At 45.9% G+C, this 19,850-nt stretch overlaps 7 protein-coding genes across 7 annotated transcripts; 3 read left to right on the forward strand and 4 right to left on the reverse strand.

Moving 5' to 3' along the window:
• Positions 1-806: 806 nt before the first annotated feature.
• On the forward strand, positions 807-1,945 carry N7478_012744 (pyridoxal 5'-phosphate synthase subunit PdxS; the record flags this gene model as incomplete). The annotated part of the gene is made up of 3 exons (XM_056928954.1): positions 807-911; positions 977-1,159; positions 1,316-1,945. The coding sequence occupies 3 exons, from the start codon at positions 807-809 to the stop codon at positions 1,943-1,945; spliced, it is 918 nt and encodes a 305-aa protein (XP_056772316.1).
• Positions 1,946-3,343: 1,398 nt separating this feature from the next.
• Positions 3,344-3,819, reverse strand: N7478_012745 (Peptidoglycan-binding Lysin subgroup; the record flags this gene model as incomplete). The annotated part of the gene is made up of 2 exons (XM_056928955.1): positions 3,344-3,670; positions 3,715-3,819. 2 exons carry the CDS (start codon positions 3,817-3,819, stop codon positions 3,344-3,346), a joined length of 432 nt encoding a protein of 143 aa, XP_056772317.1.
• A 2,045-nt stretch (positions 3,820-5,864) lies between these two features.
• On the forward strand, positions 5,865-7,618 carry N7478_012746 (uncharacterized protein; the record flags this gene model as incomplete). The annotated part of the gene is made up of 2 exons (XM_056928956.1): positions 5,865-6,963; positions 7,314-7,618. The coding sequence occupies 2 exons, from the start codon at positions 5,865-5,867 to the stop codon at positions 7,616-7,618; spliced, it is 1,404 nt and encodes a 467-aa protein (XP_056772318.1).
• Positions 7,619-10,250: 2,632 nt separating this feature from the next.
• On the reverse strand, positions 10,251-10,944 carry N7478_012747 (class I SAM-dependent methyltransferase; the record flags this gene model as incomplete). The annotated part of the gene is made up of 3 exons (XM_056928957.1): positions 10,251-10,384; positions 10,452-10,702; positions 10,790-10,944. 3 exons carry the CDS (start codon positions 10,942-10,944, stop codon positions 10,251-10,253), a joined length of 540 nt encoding a protein of 179 aa, XP_056772319.1.
• A 2,696-nt stretch (positions 10,945-13,640) lies between these two features.
• atg15 (triglyceride lipase ATG15) lies at positions 13,641-15,623 on the reverse strand (the record flags this gene model as incomplete). The annotated part of the gene is made up of 1 exon (XM_056928958.1): positions 13,641-15,623. The coding sequence occupies one exon, from the start codon at positions 15,621-15,623 to the stop codon at positions 13,641-13,643; it is 1,983 nt and encodes a 660-aa protein (XP_056772320.1).
• A 672-nt stretch (positions 15,624-16,295) lies between these two features.
• On the reverse strand, positions 16,296-17,654 carry N7478_012749 (uncharacterized protein; the record flags this gene model as incomplete). Its single annotated transcript, XM_056928959.1, has 1 exon — positions 16,296-17,654. The coding sequence occupies one exon, from the start codon at positions 17,652-17,654 to the stop codon at positions 16,296-16,298; it is 1,359 nt and encodes a 452-aa protein (XP_056772321.1).
• An 888-nt stretch (positions 17,655-18,542) lies between these two features.
• Positions 18,543-19,640, forward strand: N7478_012750 (uncharacterized protein; the record flags this gene model as incomplete). The annotated part of the gene is made up of 1 exon (XM_056928960.1): positions 18,543-19,640. One exon carries the CDS (start codon positions 18,543-18,545, stop codon positions 19,638-19,640), a length of 1,098 nt encoding a protein of 365 aa, XP_056772322.1.
• Between the last annotated feature and the right edge of the window lie 210 nt (positions 19,641-19,850).

A 19,850-nucleotide genomic window follows, 5' to 3' on the forward strand; every position in this document is an offset into this window, starting at 1 on the left:
CTTGGAGTGTCTGTGTTTATAACACAATCTGAAAGCTTCCAAGCGATTGAAAGAGGATGTTTAGATAGTACTGATCTATCCGATAGATTGAAACTTGGCCATAGTAACAATTTGAATCAGAGTCAAGATGCGATGGCTACAATGTATGTCCATGTGAGCGTTGGATTACTTCAAGAGAAGCACTCGGAGAAAATGATCGGGACGTAATCTTGGAACCGTGTTGAGTATTGCTCAATACCTCCAGGGCTCTACTTAGTCGGAATCCTTTCTAATTTTCAACCTTGGGGACCTTGGTGAATTTCCAAAGTCCACACCGGGAGCGAAATAACCCTCCGAATGGGGTTTTAAGGTTTCTTGTAACTTACAAGCTTGTTGTCAGGTGAGTCGCCCTGGAACAAGCCCGGCTGCCCAGAGGGGAAATACAGAGATGTTGCCGTACAGTAAGATACCGTTTTCACCGTCTGATCCGGTATCCTCGGGTAACTTCAAACCTTAATAGAGGACACTAAGTACAGAACATGACTACACACTAACTAAGTGGACACTCGGAGTGAACTTTAGCTACCATCTCCGTACTCAACGCCGGTTTGGTCCATGGGTCAACCGTAACAATCTGCCTACGAGGGGCGAGCCCCGCCTTATTGGCCTAAGGCTTCGACCCGGGAAATTTGGCGGGGGAAGGAAACCATTTGACTCACCTACACATAGTTTTCAATTCACTTCTCTATTTTTTTTTCTTTTCGCCTTTTCTTCTCACAACTTTTATACATCCCCCCCATTCATCTCATTCCTTTCAATCTCTCACAATGGCCACAGCAAACGGTACCACCAGCAATGACTTCACCGTCAAGGCTGGCCTGGCGCAAATGCTGAAGGGTGGCGTGATCATGGACGTTGTCAATGCAGAGCAGGTATGCCAATTCAACTCACCTCGAGACATCTACACCTGGCTAATAGACTGCGTTGCGCTTTTTAGGCCCGCATTGCTGAAGAGGCCGGCGCCGCCGCCGTCATGGCGCTGGAGCGTGTCCCCGCCGATATCCGCGTTGAGGGTGGTGTCGCTCGCATGTCTGACCCCAGCATGATCAAGGAGATTATGGCGGCTGTTACTATCCCCGTCATGGCTAAGGCTCGTATTGGTCACTTCGTTGAATGCCAGGTACGTTTTGGAGGGGAGTTACCTCATCTTTCTTTTGCGAGCCAACAAGATCGACGCCCGTGGTCAATTGCGATGAATTGACTGTCAACACCTATATGCCTGCAATTAAACCTTTATTGACAAGTGAACCCAAACTAATTTTTCTCTTGTGCATAGATCCTCGAATCCATTGGTGTTGATTACATTGATGAATCTGAAGTCCTCACCCCCGCCGACGATGTCTACCACGTCACAAAGTCCAACTTCAAGGCCCCCTTCGTCTGCGGTTGCCGTAACCTCGGCGAGGCCCTGCGTCGCATCTCAGAAGGTGCCGCCATGATCCGTACCAAGGGTGAGGCCGGTACCGGCGACGTTGTCGAGGCAGTGAAGCACATGCGTACCGTCAACGCGCAGATTGCTCGTGCCCGGGGAATCCTACAGTCGAGCCAAGACCCAGAGCCCGAGCTTCGTGCTTTCGCTCGTGAGATTGAGGCTCCCTACGAGCTTGTCCGTGAATGTGCCGAGAAGGGCCGTCTGCCCGTTGTCAACTTTGCCGCTGGTGGTGTGGCTACCCCAGCTGATGCTGCCCTGATGATGCAGCTCGGTTGCGACGGTGTCTTCGTTGGCTCTGGAATCTTCAAGTCCGGTGATGCGCAGAAGCGCGCCAAGGCTATTGTCCAGGCCGTGACTCATTTCAAGGACCCCAAGGTTCTTGCTCAGGTCAGCGAGGGCTTGGGTGAGGCTATGGTTGGCATTAGCGTACAGAAGATGGCTGAGGGCGATAAGCTGGCTGGCCGTGGATGGTAGAGGGTCACTGGTGTGATTCTATGGGGACCTTCCAAAACTTTCTAAAATTCGTTGTACATGAGATACGAGCCGACTTTTGCATGACCGACAAAAAATTCTAGACTTGACGTTTGATTTGTTTTGACTTCCAGCCTATCTTTATATGTAGATGACACCTGATTGAATCCTTGGAAATATACAACCTCTCTATCCATAGGTCAAGCCCTAAAACGTCACGGTATAGTCACACCGGAATGTTTGGCGCCAATACTAGTAGTACATCCAGGGCAGCTCAAACACGAAGCAAGCTCAGCATAGGCGCTAGGCTGTATGTATAAGTCATATACCTAAATAATTTGTACACTAGCACATCTGGGCAGCCATGGTATAGTAACATATTGTCACAAACATGGCAACCTAAGTGCATGCCCAGTGTACTATGTACGGAGTACAGAGCAGGTAGACTTATGTAATACCGACAATGTCCAAATCTTATGTATTACCCTAGCTCGGATCATGTTTTGATAGGTCCTCCACGCCGAGCTACCGGGCAATCGCTGAACCTTTATAACCGGGGAACTTGCCGTCATCTCCGGAGGATCGTCCCGAAGCCGTATCGGCAACACGGGGCCCACCTACACACGTCTCCATAACTTAGCTTCCGAGTATAGCCCTGAAATTAGAATAAGTGTACTCCGTAAGCCCTCAAAGTGCCGGCGGCTCTCAGGACGCCATTCTCATCCCCCTAAAACACGCGATGTGACTGGAGCAATATGCATTGAGCTTGTATGCAGAAAGTCAAAGGCATGTCTATGTCTTCATTTTCAACTTGAAGTTGAGGCCTTGGGATTTCAATCTCTTTCGCTTCGAGTTGGCTTGAGAAACTTGGATTCCTCACATAGATTTGCAGTCTATCACGCTAACAGCTCTAGAAATACCGTGACGTTTATTCTGACACTTTTTGCTAAATACGCTGGAAATTTGAAGTGGATAGTGCTAGCGTGTGCTACCTAGTAACCCTGTTTGATCTATTTCGAAGGGAGAGACGAGAAATTAAGGGGGGGCGAGGTGTAAGAGGTGCTTCCAAGGTTCTAGTACCCCTCAGGCACCTCTGCTTCTCTGCTTTTTAAATGTTCAAAGTCAGAGTCCGAGTCCACTGAATCTCCGTGTCTCATCAAGCACTGGCATCATTTCTCGCACTACATTCTACATAAAGAGTGGGTGATATTGCTATTTGGAAAAGGAAAAGTTCAAGTAGTGATATTTCTATAACTAATTAGCCTGCCCGACTCAAGATAAAAGTCGCTAGCATTGTTCCAAAACATGAGCATCAAGCCTTTTTACAAGCTTTAACAATGCCCTGTACGATCGCATTATTCGCCCGGAACTCTTTGCTGAAGGAGCTCAGAGTATCCTCGGTCATCGCTGTGCGGAATGCGGCAGCTTTGGTGAAAGTCGTCTTGCTAGCCTTGCCAACAACCAAGGCATCGGCCCCATGACTAGAACAAGGATAGCGAAGGGAGCTGAAGATGGTTTCTTCACAATATCATAGACCAAAAGAGCTGCGTTGCCAGCCTCGCCGACAACATAAGCCGCACGTGCAACGTTCGCCACGCCACCAATCGCATCGACTACCTCTCCAGCGAACGGAATGATCATAAGAACAATGCTGACAATGTCTAAGATGAAACTGACTTTAGCATCATCATCAGCTTTTTCCTGTTCTTTGCCGATTTTCGTGATGTTCTTCATTTGTTCAGTTGTGTCTGCAATCATGAAAACGGGCATACTGGCGCGGTAGCGACGTCTTCGTCCGAAGCATCTATGGCCCCGATACTCATCTCTATGAAACCCCAGGGAATTATTTTGAAGTATCGTAATGTTAGGTACTGCATTGTCGATGATGTCCTTGAGATTAGGAACATCGATGTTATCGTCCGCAGCCTTTACTGGCCAGTTGTGGTAAGTCACGCTATGACCAGTGCAAGGTTTGTAGTCTTTAATAAGGTTAGGACAAGGAGGATAGGTAAGAGAATTCTTAGGGTCTGTGTATGTGTCTTTCTATATAATCTAGTCCTTCTTAATTCTATAGTCGGCTTGAAGGGCTTTATGAAACGCATCTTTATTATGTACTGTATATGTGGTACTGACTTCATCTTGTCCTGGTTGCCCTTTTGGGACGTGGATTCCTGTACAGGCCGTATCGCCACTGCTATCCGATGTAGATGACTATTTGCAGTCTATGTAATCTTTTCCATCACTCCAAATAAAGAGTGACAATGAACTATCGATGCCGTTTCTGACCTATTCGGCATAGTATTTGAACTAGAGGCATATTGTTGTTAAAGGAAACATGACAATTAGTAGTTAATCCAGCAAAAGCTAAATGCATATAGGTTAAGGACGTATCGCTGATTTTATTAATGTCTATGTTTAGACACTCGCGCTTGAGGTTGAAGACTTTAAAATATGTAATATAGTAGAAATTGTCCGGGGCGCCATTATTGTTGACGATATCTGTGCCACAGTTGGAGATGTATCTATTTTTGTTACTTTGAAAGCCCTCTGGGGCTTTTATCTTGGCGGGTGACTCGATATGATAGTTGGAAAATGAAAATGAACTTGAAAGGACAGAGGAGATGATATTAAGATATATCCATCACTAGTACCCAATATATAGGCAAATTGCAAATACTTATAGTTCGTTATTGAATGGCCACTCACAAATTTGCAGACCACGAACTTGAACCGATATGGGACGGACATCCTTCGAGCCCATGAGTTCCCGTGTGTCACACCTTGACGGGATTTGGTGAAGCTAGTAACAGTTGAATCACAACATTACCACTAAGAAGCGGATTTCACTATGGAGTACGGAGGTCCGTTTCATTAATCCTAGATCTTTTGGGCTTTTTCCTAAATTAGTAATAGCTTTATATATCTTGGTAGTAATGTAATTTACACCACCCCAGGCCACAGACTCGCACAGATCCTCTCCAATTTTTTTCTTCTAAACCGTGGATTTGCAAGATTCTTAAGAATTTTAAGTCTATCAACACTATTTTGACGTCAAAATGATCCATAAAGCTGTGATCCGCTCAGCTGCTCTTACGTTGAAGAGCGAGGGTAAAAGCTATGAATATATTGCCGTAAAATTGCAAATTGAGCTTCATACTGTACGGAATGCTATATCCAAGGCTACAAAACCAAATGGATGTGTATCGCCTTTATGAGCCAAGCCGTTTTGGACACTAGCCCTATTTTCAAAAATAGCAAAAAAAAAATAAAAAATTCTAGAATTAATGAGACGGACCTCCGTAAACGGGGCGGAGACGAGAGATCTGACTTACCCGTATACGAAGTTGAATTACCTCTCTTAGAACTTGAATGGGCCAAGCGAGAAATTTGGCAGCCATCCATGTGTGTACTAGGCGCTACCAGTGGGGTCCATACAGTCAGGGTCCTAATCCGTAGTCAGGGTCCTAGTCAGGGGCTTAGTGGACATCTGGAGACGACTACTTCAGGCTTGAAAATGCAATTTTCGCTTCCAAGATCAAGACGGCACAGTACTAGGCAGCGGTTGGAATGATATTAATAGTCTCGAATTAGAATCAGTGCGACGTACTTAACTCGTTCATGGTTTCATATACAGCCCAGTTTGTGTATGAGCTTGTAAGTTTACGGTACAGTTCCCCATGGTGGGGCACCACTGCACCAAGCTGAGTGGAAAATGAGAAGGGGAAAAAAAAGAAAGAAAAGGGCGGGAAATAAACTAATGCAAATCAAATAATAGTGCGATCTGAGGAGTACTTCGCCTATAAATCCTTGCTGGTCGAAGCATAATCCTGTCTTCCTTTTCCTCAACATTGAACTGCATTTCCCCACTTATCACTGTACGCAGCACCAGCGCCACTGGCAGCACTGCCCATACTATTTCCTAATGGCGGCTACCGAACATTCTGGCATCAGCCTTATGAGCCAATACAATATCGTTCTACCGAAAAGGCAAGCATATGACTCTTCCGGCAAACCTATACCTGCATGCGACGAAGATCAATGTGGTTGGGCAATGAAGGGGGAGGATATCCCCGTCGATCTAAGTTCGTTTTGGCATCGGAGAGCAGTCATTCGTGGGATTCGTGATTCACTTCAATTCGCAACAAGCCCGGCAATTATTGAGCTGTGCTCCGGCGACTATGCCCATCAATTTTCCCGCGCCTGCAATGCTCGCCTGATAATGAGTGATATAATCCCCGATATGCAAGATCCTGCCACTCAGCCGTACTGTATATGGTATCCCGACCTTGCATCAGAAGAGACATATCGCGAAGTTGCCCGGCAGTATCCGTCTATGCGGTATCAAGTCGGCCGAGCGTGTGCTACAGCATGCTATACAGATCTTTACAAAGAATTGGACCTTTTGCCTGACGTTTCTATTGCGGAAGAATCCCGTGAAGTTGACAAAGACAAAGACGCCGAAATCTACAAGATTATCATGTCTGCCCCCCAACGATATGTTGTTATGGAAGATTTCTCTCGAGCTGTTCTTGAAACCCCACGAACACCTGCGTTTCTGATTGGCGATATGAAGCCCCGATGGGCTCTGGGGCAGCGAGTTTACCCTGGTAAAAATTTACCAGAGACAACTGCTGATGATATTGATATCGAGGAAGATGGATTTATCGGCTTACAAGGTATCAGCTTGGAGAGTATCAGCGGATTGGAGGACTACGCTAAACTAGGCCCAGGCCAGTCCGATCAACTGTGGATACCTCTTCCGCCTGATCTCCCATTTCTCGAAAAGCGTCTTCAGACACAGATAGCTACGTGGGAGAGCAATGTCGATCGATACAGTCGACTAATGCACCCACGTAGGCTAAGAACCAAACTTAAATACAATTGTATTCTTCGTAGTATTTATCATAGTACAAGCTTCGCCAGATGGTGGGCATATCAGCTGGAAACAAACTCTGGACGGGCTACCCTTCCAGATAAATTGCTTAGCCAAGGCAATAAACGGGAGTGCAGAGAGATTCGCAGTACGATTAATACCCGTATGATAATAAACAATGATATCTCTGGTATCGACAATGATTCAGACTGCCTCCCGTGGGTTATATGGGGGCCTGTGAAGCCCTCTATAAACACTTTAATTGATCTAGTTCGAAAATATCCGTCCATGGGACATCAAGTTGCGATCACTTGTATAATATATGATTATAAATCGATATTCCAACTTTTGAAGCCCCCTACACCCAATCCTTGTATGTGGCTGCCAGGCGAAGTGAAAATCCATTCTACCTACAATACCTTGAGGAAATCATGAAGAAGCGCGACATAACCCCCCCGGACTTTCACGACTTTAAGGATTTTGATCTCACTGCACTAGGCTTACAGACTGATCTGGAGCCTAGAGATTCTTACACTGATCACACTGTCAGCTACTATGACATGGAGATCGGGTATGGACAATATCAATGTGGAAATCCACACGAAGATACTCTAGGTACATATGGGGGCGGGCTAGCTAGTGCGGGAACGGTGGAGCGATACATGTGGCTCTCAACTGAGACTGCACAGAAGTTAAAAGATGAACTTGACTTCTCTTACCCAGGTGCGGATACTGGTCTTTTGTATGAGGATGAGGAACTTTGGGATAAGCTTTCACGCCGTATAGAGCCCATGGAGTGGTAGTATGCAGGTTTCGATATGTCGAATACAGTCAGTCTCTTTGATTTCCGATTATTATCTGCCGGATATTCGCTAGCTTAGTTACCGATGGCAATATTAGAATGTAGCACCGAAATTGATATCCAAAGGATAAAAATCGACGGAAACAGGATGCTGTCTCATGCCATCCGTATCATGACTACGCCCACTGAGTGCTCACTGAGCCTGAGCCTGAGCGACCTCATCAAAGCGGCGAGCACCAAATGAGGCAAGCCCCGCCCGTCAGGAAAAATCCAGTACGTACATCTACCTACATAACGTTCATCTGTCAATTATGCTACTTTGGTGTATAATCTTATCCCTGAAGGAAATTGTAGATTTATACTAACGCAAACCCTACTCGTCCTATCAGGGCATTCCACCTACTAGTGCAAGAGAATGATCTCTAACTTTGGCAAGCCTGATGCACCCGCTTATGTGAACCATTTGCCTTTACTCTTTGAAAAAGTTATCTTTTCTTCTCCCGGGGAAAGGTTATATTCTAGTAGCAGCGACATATGTAGACGCACTTGTATACCTCTGGTGGTGTGAAAATAAATACGCTAACTATGGTAAGGCCGCTAGCTACGAGAGACTGATTGCGAAATACTGTTACTTTCTGATATGGCAATCTTCTAGGCGTTAAAAAGCTAGCGCTAGTCAGTTAACGAGATAGCAATCCTCATTTACTTTTCGTCTCAATAGATATGCTGCAAGGCTCTGCGTTGCCTTCTGCCGCGCCGAAGAAATTAGACCTGGTCCAATGTACAGGCTATAAACATAATATTCAAGAGAATCCCAAATATCTCCAAATCTGTCTATAATAGGGGTCTTAAATATATATAGTAAAGGATTAGGCTGGAAAGAGAGTATTTCGGGTTACTAGGGTAGCTCGTCCGAATTTTATTTATACAATTGTGTTATAGAGCCTTGCACAAGATTAGCACTAATGTACTTGAGCCTCGAAACGATTTTTCTAGACCCACATTTGGTTATATAAGATCTATCTTCTATGAGCTGTCAAATAGAATGACAGGTGAGACCAAGAAGCTAAATTACCATTTTAAGACTTATTCGGTATGGTAGGCTATTAAGATTCAAATAAATGAATGAAGTAAAAGGAATGAGGAAGCTGGCCCCCAAGTAGCTCTGTAAATTGAACAATCATAATAAGGCAACGACTGCAACTTATACATGCCGGCTTTTACCGTAAAGTTTAGAGAAACGTAGACCCCTAAAATCTACTATTTAGGCTTTCTCATTATAGGAGGGTCCTCCTTATCGCAATAGTTCTCAGTGTCAATGGTCTACAAATTGCAATGCTGACGCCTTTTTCGAAGACTAAGTTGAATACAGATAGCTACCAAGATGTATGCAATAAAAACACTTGCTAGGCAAGCAACCAAAGCATTTAAAACACCTAGTACTGCCGGTATAATAGCCGACGTCATTAGTAGGTTTTTCTTTTGATTTAGACCCTGGCTATTGATTAAGATGCCTGTTCCATGGAAGCCATCATCCCAGAATACATGGACGGGTCTTCCTCACTGGCCGCCTTATGAGAGCTTTCTAGACTTGCGCTCTTCGATTTCTCGGTCCGGGTGAGCTCGCGTTCCGGCTTCAAGGATGTCAGTCCTGGACGCGTGTTCGCTGGCTAGCTCATGGTTTCAGAACTCGTTGGGAGATACCCATCTAATTGACCAAATGCAACCTCTGTGACCGCAGCAATGAAGCCAAGAGATTTACCAGCCTTCAAAACCACATTCCGTGTGGAGACAAGATTTTCCGGAAGGCCATGGATTCCTGTACTGTCATTGCCAGACAACCTGGCCTTTTTCTTTGACCTCAGATGGTCATTGAAGAGTTTTCTTATAAAGACTCATACTGTAAGCCATTTCTTAGCGAGCCCTGTTGCCAAGTCGAGTCTTGAAATGGACTAATTGGCGGGGTCATGTGGTTGTGACTTAGCCATGGCAAAAGCCCTTCGACTGGCAGCGCTGTAGACTATGACTCTCAGTCAAAACATATTCCCAGTCTCGATACCGGAATTGTGACTCACCAGGCCTGCATTACCCCACTGAATTGATTTGAAGGGTGGCACACGGGCTAGATGAACCTCACAGGATAGACAATCGCGAGCTGATGACAAGATCAGTCCCAGAGAACTCCAATGAAGTCTCATCGCTCGCATTCGCTCTTTATGAGTAAACTCAATGTCGACAGACCACAGTGAAGTCACAAGGTTCAAAATGAGAAAATGCTAGCGCGCCGTGTGAGGGTGTTTTCACGAAAACGAATCATTATCACGGATTTTGACTTCGATTAAATAGAGTGAGCTGAGATAATATACGTACGAAGAGACAAAAAGCCCATACCGTACCAGTTTTTCTCTGAGAGCGGAGAACATTGAGGATTTCTAGTTTGTTTGAGGCTTTAACACTTGACCGTTGAAGAAAGCAGCCTTAGCCTGCCGCCTACGATTTAGTGATTTCCAACCCGTAAACAACACTGTTTTTTACATGTAAATCTCATGTTACCTGACTTTATTGGAGGTGCCCAGGTGGTACCCTAACACCGGCAGTTACTACTATGAATGGGGAATTTTTGAACTAGAGCTTTATGACCGGGCATCTTTTGGCTGACTGGGCTTCATAAGATCGGCGAGGGCTTCTGTCTTATTTTCAGGAGAGGACGTCCGAATCCGGAAGGATTGGAGATCTACCTCTGCCCATTGTAAGTAGCCACCTGGCTCTACATAACATTATTTGAATTAGATCGGGTTACACAAAGAGTAGATATATTAAATTGGATGACGTACTCAGAAGCTTCAGCAAGTTACCCAGTGCACTCTTTATTTCATCATCCTTGAGGACAAACATCAATAATGAGATATTGACAATATCGTAGACCCCAACAAGGTCGCTCGGGACCTCAGACAAGATATTCCATTCCCGAAAATTGCCATTTTGAGGCAGCCATTCCTTTGGGGGCGTACTCTCCAATGATATATCTAATCCGTCAAGACGGACGTTGGAAGGAAAATGGTGGGCAATGTCTGTAAGCCAAATACTATCAAAATCGAAAGATTCCCAAATTAGTCTAGTCTGTACCTAAACAATACAAAAATTCGCATAGACCACTATCAGTAAGCCTTACCCAGTGCCAGTTCCAACATCTGCAACTCTGAGGTTGGGGTCACCCGTGGGAATTGAAGGGTGGACAAGGTAGCCATGCAGCTCGCGCAAAAGATAATGATGAAGGTTGAGCTTATAGATCATCATGTCAGTCATATGCTCTCCAGATTCCCCCATACTCAGACTGTAGAGGAAACCAATACCGGTTAATTTCGAGATAGTCTCGAGGAAAGACGTATTCTGGCTTCGACATCTTGAACCTTGGGAGTGTGTAAACAAAACTTCGAATTTTGAAAATCGAGAAAGAAATGAAATTTGCAATGTTAACGAATGGTTAATTGAGCCTGAACGATCAAGGATGATGGTCTAGGAGCCGATTATATATATGCATGCAGACTGGCAGACCTCGGGAGGTATTAGTAGTAAGTAGTGGCGGTAAGTACCTAAGATGCATCTCCTTAGCACAGGTGGCTTGGTGGGGGCTTGTTTGAAAGCGCATAAAGACTAAGAGGTGCGAAACCTGCAGCGTAGCCAAAGACGGCTGTCATCGGAGGCTCTTACGAAATACTCTGCCCTCGAAAGAAATCCCTCATATTACTTGATGACTTCCCGGCCGACTAGCTACTAGTGATCGCAGATCTCTATCTCTGGCCAAATGAGTCGGGACGTAGATCCTTGTCTGCGGGGTCAATGACAAGGATAAAATCTTGATATGAGCTGTTTCAGTTGCGGGTCTATCATTGCACGCTCCGAGTTCCAACATACATAGCCCCCAAAATATGCCAGTACCTATGTATGTTCAGCCCCGCAAACATTCAAGCACCTAAAGACCAGTGAGTCTAGCCTGCACCGCTCCAATGTTGAAGATGCGTGGCAATATCGAATATGTTGGCAGACAGGAGCATATAATGCTCACGTTTACTTCGACTGTTTGCTAAATACCAGCTGGGAGCTTGGATGCTTTGAATGGTTAGCGGCAGAAAATATGATAGATAGGATCAAGGCGAGCGTTGCAACTTGAACTCACCTGTGGCATTGTCTAGGTTTATCTGGGAGAGATATATCAGACGAACAATGCTCGTGATGCACACACTGTATATTTTTTGTCAGTAAAGTCCCAAAAAATGCCTGTAAAGTTTTTAAAGCAAGATGACAGTTATGCGAACTTACAACCCTCCAAGACAAAATACTCCAGACAGGAGTAACCTCTGTTGGGAACTCATTTTAAGCTTCCATACGAGCGGTTGCGGGAGACAGAGAAGAATCAAGTCCAACACAATATCGAGCACTCCGAAGGAAACCCCAGAATGGCACTACATCAATACTTGTAGATGGTATCCATACTTTCCATTGTCCGTCGATTGGGTTGTTGGCGAACATTAACCCACATTCACCGATCACGAAGAAATCGAAGATCAAGAAGCCCACAACCCAAGACGCAATGCGAAATAGCTTTTGGATTTTGAAAATACGTTGGTAAAATAGACGCATAGATACTTTTGAAAATGTGACGCTCGCAATGTATAGCATGTCACCGGCCAGAGTGATCTAGTTGATATTAACGCCGTTCAATCATTGTTCTTACAGAAATCAATGTTTTCCCGGGAAATTAGAACGAATTAAAGGGTTCGGGGGAACCATACTTGAAGGAACTTTGCCAATGTCGTCATACTGTATAAATCAATATTATATCCACCACGGCCAACAGTGGCATCGAGGACCGAGGCTATAAGGCATCCATATGAGAATGCCAGCGCGCCAAGGCAGGCCCAATCATCCCATTTCACCGCAAAAGTGAGAAGTCGCGAGACTAATCGCAATCCGATCGCAAGGGTGGCCAAGAAAGTGAATATCGATACGACAATCACGTAGACCTCATGATTATGACTGATTTGTTTGGCATCAAACCTTGGGACGACATGGCGAAAGATTGGCCTTTGTTGTGTTTGGAAGCGAGAGACAAACATAGAAAAGCAAAAAAGACACTCGAAGGGGCGTTAAAAAACTAATAAAGAATTAGACAGTCTGGACGTAATTAACAAGTCTGGGTCCAAATGGCCATGAATAATTTGGGGGCGCTCGGGAGTCCAATACGCAATCAACTGTCTGTGCTTACCTAGTTTATGTTATTTTCAAACCACTAGAAACAAAGGCGCATATGCCTTACCACGATAAGTTCTTATATATGAGGGGGGCCAGAGAAGAGCGAGAAAGGTTATTTTGACGCCCTCAACATATGCACACATACGTACTATAATACATACAGTATATATGTACTTGGTAAATGTCAGTGTATAAAGTTTGTCAAAATTATGCATTCAATTTTGGCTCGAAGTTTAAGCTATAGGCTTGGCGCGTGTATGCGAATTGGCCTGAAAGCCCGAAGTCCCTTACACCCCTGGTGAGATGCGAGATCTATATTGACTCATGAACAATGATTTATCATGCAGTAAATACCAAGAGCATTTTAACATATTGTCAATGCATCTTTTGAACGGGTAAGGCGGCAACTCCCTCGGGTCTTAGGCCATGAACATGTCCCTCACATTTTAGCCCCTCACACTAGGGCGTGCTGTACAGCCTCCTAGGTACATATAAAGGTAATATGCGTTTCAATTGCGTTCTAATTCAAGTTACAACTTGAAGTTACCATCAGTCGAGAGTAGAAAGTCATTGCCACAAAGCAATAAGCTACGATATAAAAAGCGGTACAAGCAGGGGAAACGTAGGGAAAAGAGGAACCCGCTAATGTATCATTCAATCGTATATCCTGTATATTGTAGTTCAATGTTTCCCAAGAGCAAGAAAAACCCCTAAATGAATAAGCCGAAATTTCGTCCTACATGATGGTGTTTATAGATCTCGGTATTTCACTAGTCAAGGCAGATCAAGCCAAAGAATATTCTATGAGTGCATGTATCAGGGGCAGGGGATGATGTAGAAGAGGGTATTATCGTAGAGGTCGACGTAATAGTAAGGGTGCTAGTGGACTTGTCCCAACACCCCCAGAAAACTCCTGGAGTGCTGCAGGTAGAGGATGCCGGCGTTGAGCCAGTGGCGGTCGTGGTTGTCAATGTAGGATCATGACACCCAAACCACCCAGGATCATGGCAGCTTGTTGAAGTTACAGCCGGATTTGTTGGCATGGCAGTAGGCCCCGGAGTCGCTGGTGGCATGGTTGTAGTCGGGTCTTTACATCCAAACCAACCTGGAGTTTTGCATGTAGATGATGTGGTAGTGGCAGTGGCAGTGGACGTGGATGATGACGTGGTGGCTGCAGTAGTGGTAGTTGGGTCGTTGCACCCGAACCAGCCTGGTGTTTTACAGGTCGAAGTCGAAGTAGTAGTAGTGGTAGCGCTCGTAGTAGTGGAGGTTGTCTCATCAAGACAGCCCCACCAGCCGGGGGTTTCGCAGGTCGCTGTCCGGGTAAATGTAGGTAATGTGGTCGTTGCAGTCGTGGTCGGTGTATTTTCAGAACCATTGCTGCGGAAGAATTTCCAGAGCACGCAGTCATAACATTCCTCTTCCGGTGCGCACCCTGGAACATCGTCATAGGCTTCTAAAACATCTGAAATGACACTTTTGATCTTGTGGGTGCCAATGCCGACGCGCCAACCCTTATCAGCCACTGTATCGTATGTACACATCTGGCCAGTGTGACAAGCAGACTCCATTGCATATCCGCCCCATGTGCAGACAGAATTTATCCCATTACATGTTCCCATGTACACCGGATCTGCTGTATGTCCGAAATGATAGGCCCCCGTGTATCGCCGATTCTGTGGGAACCGTGGATCTTCACCGGGTGGGGTCGGGAGACCCAGGCGAGCCGCTGGAAGAGCCTCAGGGATAGCCTCAAAGGTTACGACGGGGAGCCCAAAGGTCAAGCCCAACAAGCTAGTCATAGCACCTCCCAGAGAATGGCCAGTCAACCAAATGTTGGATTTGGGATAGATTGCAGTCACGTTGGAATAAAGATCGATTGCGGCCTTGTAATACCGGTTCTCATCGTTCATGGCTTCGACAATGCAAGTCAAATTCGCTGTGTACGTCGTATTTTGACAATCACAGACTTGTCTCCACAAGTAAGAACCTCCTTGGCCGCAACAACAGCTGAAAAAAAGGTTGTCATTATTCTTGTCATTCGTAGTGGTACCTGCACCATCGAAAAGCGCTGGTGAGGTCCCTTTCAGCGAAATAACAATTGTTTTATTTGTTTGATCGGAGTAAATATGACCCCTTAGCCCATCTCCATTCCATCCAAAACTATTTGAATAGTTGAAGCCGCCATGAATAATCTGCCAGTCTTCGGTACCAGGCTCCGCAATATAGTCATTTGCAGTCATTCTGGCAAGGGTTAATACCGTCTCCTTGTTGCTGATATTTGGGCCGGGGAGCGTGTCCAATACCCATTCCAGCGGCGACGAGGCTACCATAGTTCCGGAGAGCCGTGCTGCTGCTAGGCGGTCCTCCATTGCTGATACGCGACGATCGGCCATGCGTTGTATATCAAGAGGACTTGATAACGCGATCAAGGGATTCGATGCTGTGATATATTCCTCCTGGTAGCCATCGTCCGAAAGAGCCACCAAGTGGGTGCCAGGGCGTACATCTAATCTGGCGTGGATCTCACCGTCCTTGGATGTGTCACGATGGAATATGTGGCGCAAGGTAAACTCGTGGCTACTTGGAATAGGGCTTAAATCTTCTAATGGTCTCTGCGGCGGCAAAAGAGGAGCCTGGGGATGGGAACTGGCCGACCCCGGTTCAGGAAACAGCACAGCTAACAATATAAAAGTGGTCAAACTGGTTATTCCAGACAGCCAGTCCCAGGGTTGTGAGCGTAGGTAAAACATAACAGGGGCGATGCGTGTAGATTCGATTCAGAAGAAGCTTGTGTTGATGCAGATGTGCTCGGTCGGGCGGAAAGAATAGCAGTCGTAAACTCGGGACCAGCCCGGCCAGTGTACGGGGGCAGAACGGAAATGACCAGCAAAAGAAACTAGCTCAAGGTTGCCCCGTTCCCCTAGTCAATATAAACGCGTTAGTGAGCTTCTTCTCAATGGTGGGTGTATGGTGGGATCTAGAGAGCGAGGGAACAAACCAGTGACGTAAGGGTTCTTTCAGGAGCGAAGAAACGGGCGACCGGTGGATAATATCTAATGGCTAAGCGCCACTAGGCAAAGCAAGTGGTAAAGTGAGGTGTGAATATGTACGTAGAGGTGTGGACTCTCAGATCCCTCAAGCGGTTGATGAGCTGTGAGTGTTGGGGACATGAGGAGATGATGCGGGCCGGGGGCTGATCGGGGTCCACGGGTGTGTACTAGCACCTGATAGGAACGGTACCTACAGTAACTCCACCTTCGACTGATGATATTGTTTGTCTAGTTTGTCTCGTTTGTACTTCAGGTTTTGGGCGGTGAGGGTTGGCAAATTCGCTCATATTAAACAGGTAAATATAGATACACACATGAACGAGGACGCTTCAGATAGAAAACACAAAGAGAGAGAAATGAATCACTAGATCTTCAAGAAGATTCCTCCAGATCAATCCATGTGGGTGATGATTCTCCCCCAAAATGAAGGTTTTTCAGAGTTTGTGCGACTCCCTTCCTATGTTCATTGGCCTGCTGAAAGAATTGCTTCGACTTGTCCACTTCCAATCGTCTTCTGTCCATTGCAAGCCTTTGCACATCCGATGTTCCATATGGGCTGTTTGGAGAATTCATATGCATTTCGTTCATGTTGCCTTCAGAGGCGAGAGGCATATCCGAAGAAGAAATCAGCAGATCACCAATCCATAACGATACCATGCCCCGCAATTGAAGTATTTCTGGCGAATCTGAGTATGGGGGCGATCTAACGATAGAGTCCATACGTATTGCTATCTTCTGTGCTTGTTGCAGTTCCTGAGATCGAACGGAGGCGATAAGAGCCTGCTTTTTATCCAGCTCCCGAGTTTCAGAGTCAAGATCTTCCTCATCAAAATCTTCTTCAGAGGAATTTTCCCAATTCTCGATGTTGTATCTTGCAACCTTGCTTTCCTCTTGAGCGGTATAAATCCACAGCCCGAACATGACGGGATAGAGAGTGAGAGCAGAGACGGGGCTCGGGGTCAATCGTAAGTAGGGATGGTGCAGAATCAGTCTATCGTAATAATCTTTTGCTTCCTCGACCCCCTTTCTGGTGAATGGTAAAGACATGTGACCATCCACATTTAATTTGTTGAATGGGATATCACCCTCGAGTCCTCGTCGCAGCAGGATCTCCGCTCCAATTCCCCATCGGCAATCGCTGTGCAAATCCAAAGGTAATCCTTGAAATTCTTCTCGCAGTAGGAGGCCCCAAGCTCGTCCAGCCCGAGCGAAGTCCCCATCTAGCAGGCAGGTGTGAAGAACTGTGTTCAGTGCAACCAAATGCTGTAGATGGAGGTCGTCTCTATTACTTAGAGAGTTCTGAGGGTAATAGACGGGAGTTGACCACGGTGACAAATCTTTCAAACGCAGCTCAGGGTCCTTATCTTCACCAGATGATACCGCAGCAGGTCCATGGGGATATTTTTTGCCCTTTGGTAACTGCTCATCGACTGAAAGACCGGCAACTCGGTATTGGTGAGCTTCGTTGGGTGTGAGGGTAGGAGCTTCGCTATCAGACCTGACGTACGTCACTGATGCAGCGTCAGTCGTTGTTCCTCCGTCCCCTTCTGTATCAGTCAAATCAACTCTTTTTCGTTTCTGCCGTTCATAATGAGCTATTCGAGGGCTGGGCGTCTGCAGCCATTGAGGGAAAGGTAGTGAAAATGGTGGAATGGACAAGTCAGACAGAATATCCTGGTCAAACTGGTCGGATTGGTCGGGCTGATCAGGCGAAGCTGATCGTTCAGACATTTTAGGCGCCATGAACCAGGGTTGGAACATGTACGAGTCTCATTAGAGCATTTTCATAGAGATGTGCAAGAGGTTTCAATATTTCCTTTCCCAGGATAAGTCTTTGGACAAGCGTGCAAAGGCGGTCAATCGAATTTTTGAAAACGGGATGCTCGCGATGGCACCGCACATATAGAAATGGAGGACAAGTTGACTACTAATAAAAAAAAGTAAAAAACTTTGACAATCCTCTGTGCGGAACGATTCCAAGGTTAACATAAAGATAAGAGCTTGAATGGGTGAGAGCGATTGTGGTCTGGATGAGTTGATACAGGGAAGAAAGCTAGTCGGCTAAATCTCTATTGCCTTCAGCAAGTGTGGCCGAGGGGTTAAGGCGGTGGTCTTAAGTTCCGACTTTCCACCACTTCTGTTTCAGATCGCGCGTTCGAATCGCGTCGCTTGCAATGTCTTATTTTTTTATTTTCTGAAATAAACTTGTCGTAGAACAGTTACAGATTTACGAGATAATAATTTGATGCTACTTGCTGAAACCGATAGTTGGTTTCAGAACCTCTATAGATCACTATACATCAATAAATAAGAGATAAACTTATACTACTGTAAATCTTATCAAAGATATAGCTATTAAGTTATTTATTATTATAAGGAACTAGTAATCTTATCTTGTGAACTCGAGTGCCTTTTATACATTTATCTTTTCTTTTTGTTGTCCTCTCTCTTTTAAGGTTCTACCCCAGATTGCTTCACGTGCCTTGGGCTGACTAACGACTAACCAGATGACATCGTCGCTTCTCTGGCGCAACCTGGACATTCCCAAGCTTATTAACCCTGCCATGAAGTGACCCCCGTCGCAGTTCGACTTTCCCTTGGCCTTGTTCATATCGCAAGATGATGCGCCCGCGCGATCCGCGTATCCGACAACGTATAAATCAGATATCTCATAATATCGAATCGGCCAATGAGTCCGCCCAGGAAGGACTATACGCCTTTTCGCAGAATTACATTTCCCCCTGTCTATCCAACATTGCAACCTGTATCAGCGCATGCACGGCGCCTTGTATCTCAAATCGCGACGATCGGCTCCGGCGCCGGCGCCAGGGACATGCCGAGGCCAACTTCGATTTCTACGATGACTGGGATAACACCCAAGAAGAAGATACCTTAGTAGGATGGGGCACCGGTGAACTAGACCGTCTTCTCGCTGGAAGTGGCTTGACTCGCTCCACCGACCAACCACGGCGCCCGCGAAGTATGAGTTATGGTACAACACGTTACACAAGGAGGAATACAGTCCATCTCCCGGATGATCAGAGAGACCCTACGGTTATTCCAAGTTCAGCCTTGATTGGGTTCCTAGAGCGCTTTCCCTGGAGATTTGGTGCCAAGGGAGTTAAATATCGTCCATCGGCAGCGGACTTACAGGATCATCCGGGTGGCTCTCGACGCTATGCACATGAAGATGAGCCCTTGATGGAAGATACCGAGGAAGATGGGGGGCGGGTACCGTACGGTAATAAAAGGAATCGAAGTGGGACAGAGTCGTCGCGTGGTACCTCCAACTCCTTTAGCTCACGTGGGGATTTATTTCCAAGCGATGAAGAAGACGCAGTTCCACTGGATGATGAATTTGCCTTTGCCTTTGGACGTCGTGAAACAGGTCTGGAATCAGATGATCAAGCATCAAAGTCCGAAATAGTGATATCTACTTCCAGTACGTCCAGTTTGGGAGATACGTCTTCGAAAAGGTCAAACCGGAAGAAAAAGAACGAGAAACAAAGAAGGCGTCCCTCAACGAAATCACTAATAGATGCGGATCAGCAAGTCATGCATGGCGTTGGCGATTCATCAATGGCATCTTTGAAAAGAGAGGAAGACCAAATAGCACTTGATGAGGAATCTGCCATTACATTGAAGCGTGTCGCTGCACAAGAATTGGCTGCTAAACGCGGTCTTGATCCAGCGAAGCCTAATATGGTACGGCAATGAACTTCTCATAATATGCTACACCGAAGTACTTCAGGGCTGACTTTCCATGCAGCTTGCATCGCCCTCGAATTCAAGGGAAGAGATGCCTGTGACAAATTCCACTCAAAGGCCCGTGCCGAAAATCGAAAATTGATTGGTAGATCACCACAGTCAATGGCCTGTTGAGCCGCTGGTTCTGCAATCAACTAATACTGGACCTTAGTCGACATG

Source organism: Penicillium angulare, assembly GCF_028827245.1.
Source record: "Penicillium angulare strain IBT 27051 chromosome Unknown utg000012l_segment0_segment0, whole genome shotgun sequence".
NCBI lineage: Eukaryota > Fungi > Ascomycota > Eurotiomycetes > Eurotiales > Aspergillaceae > Penicillium > Penicillium angulare.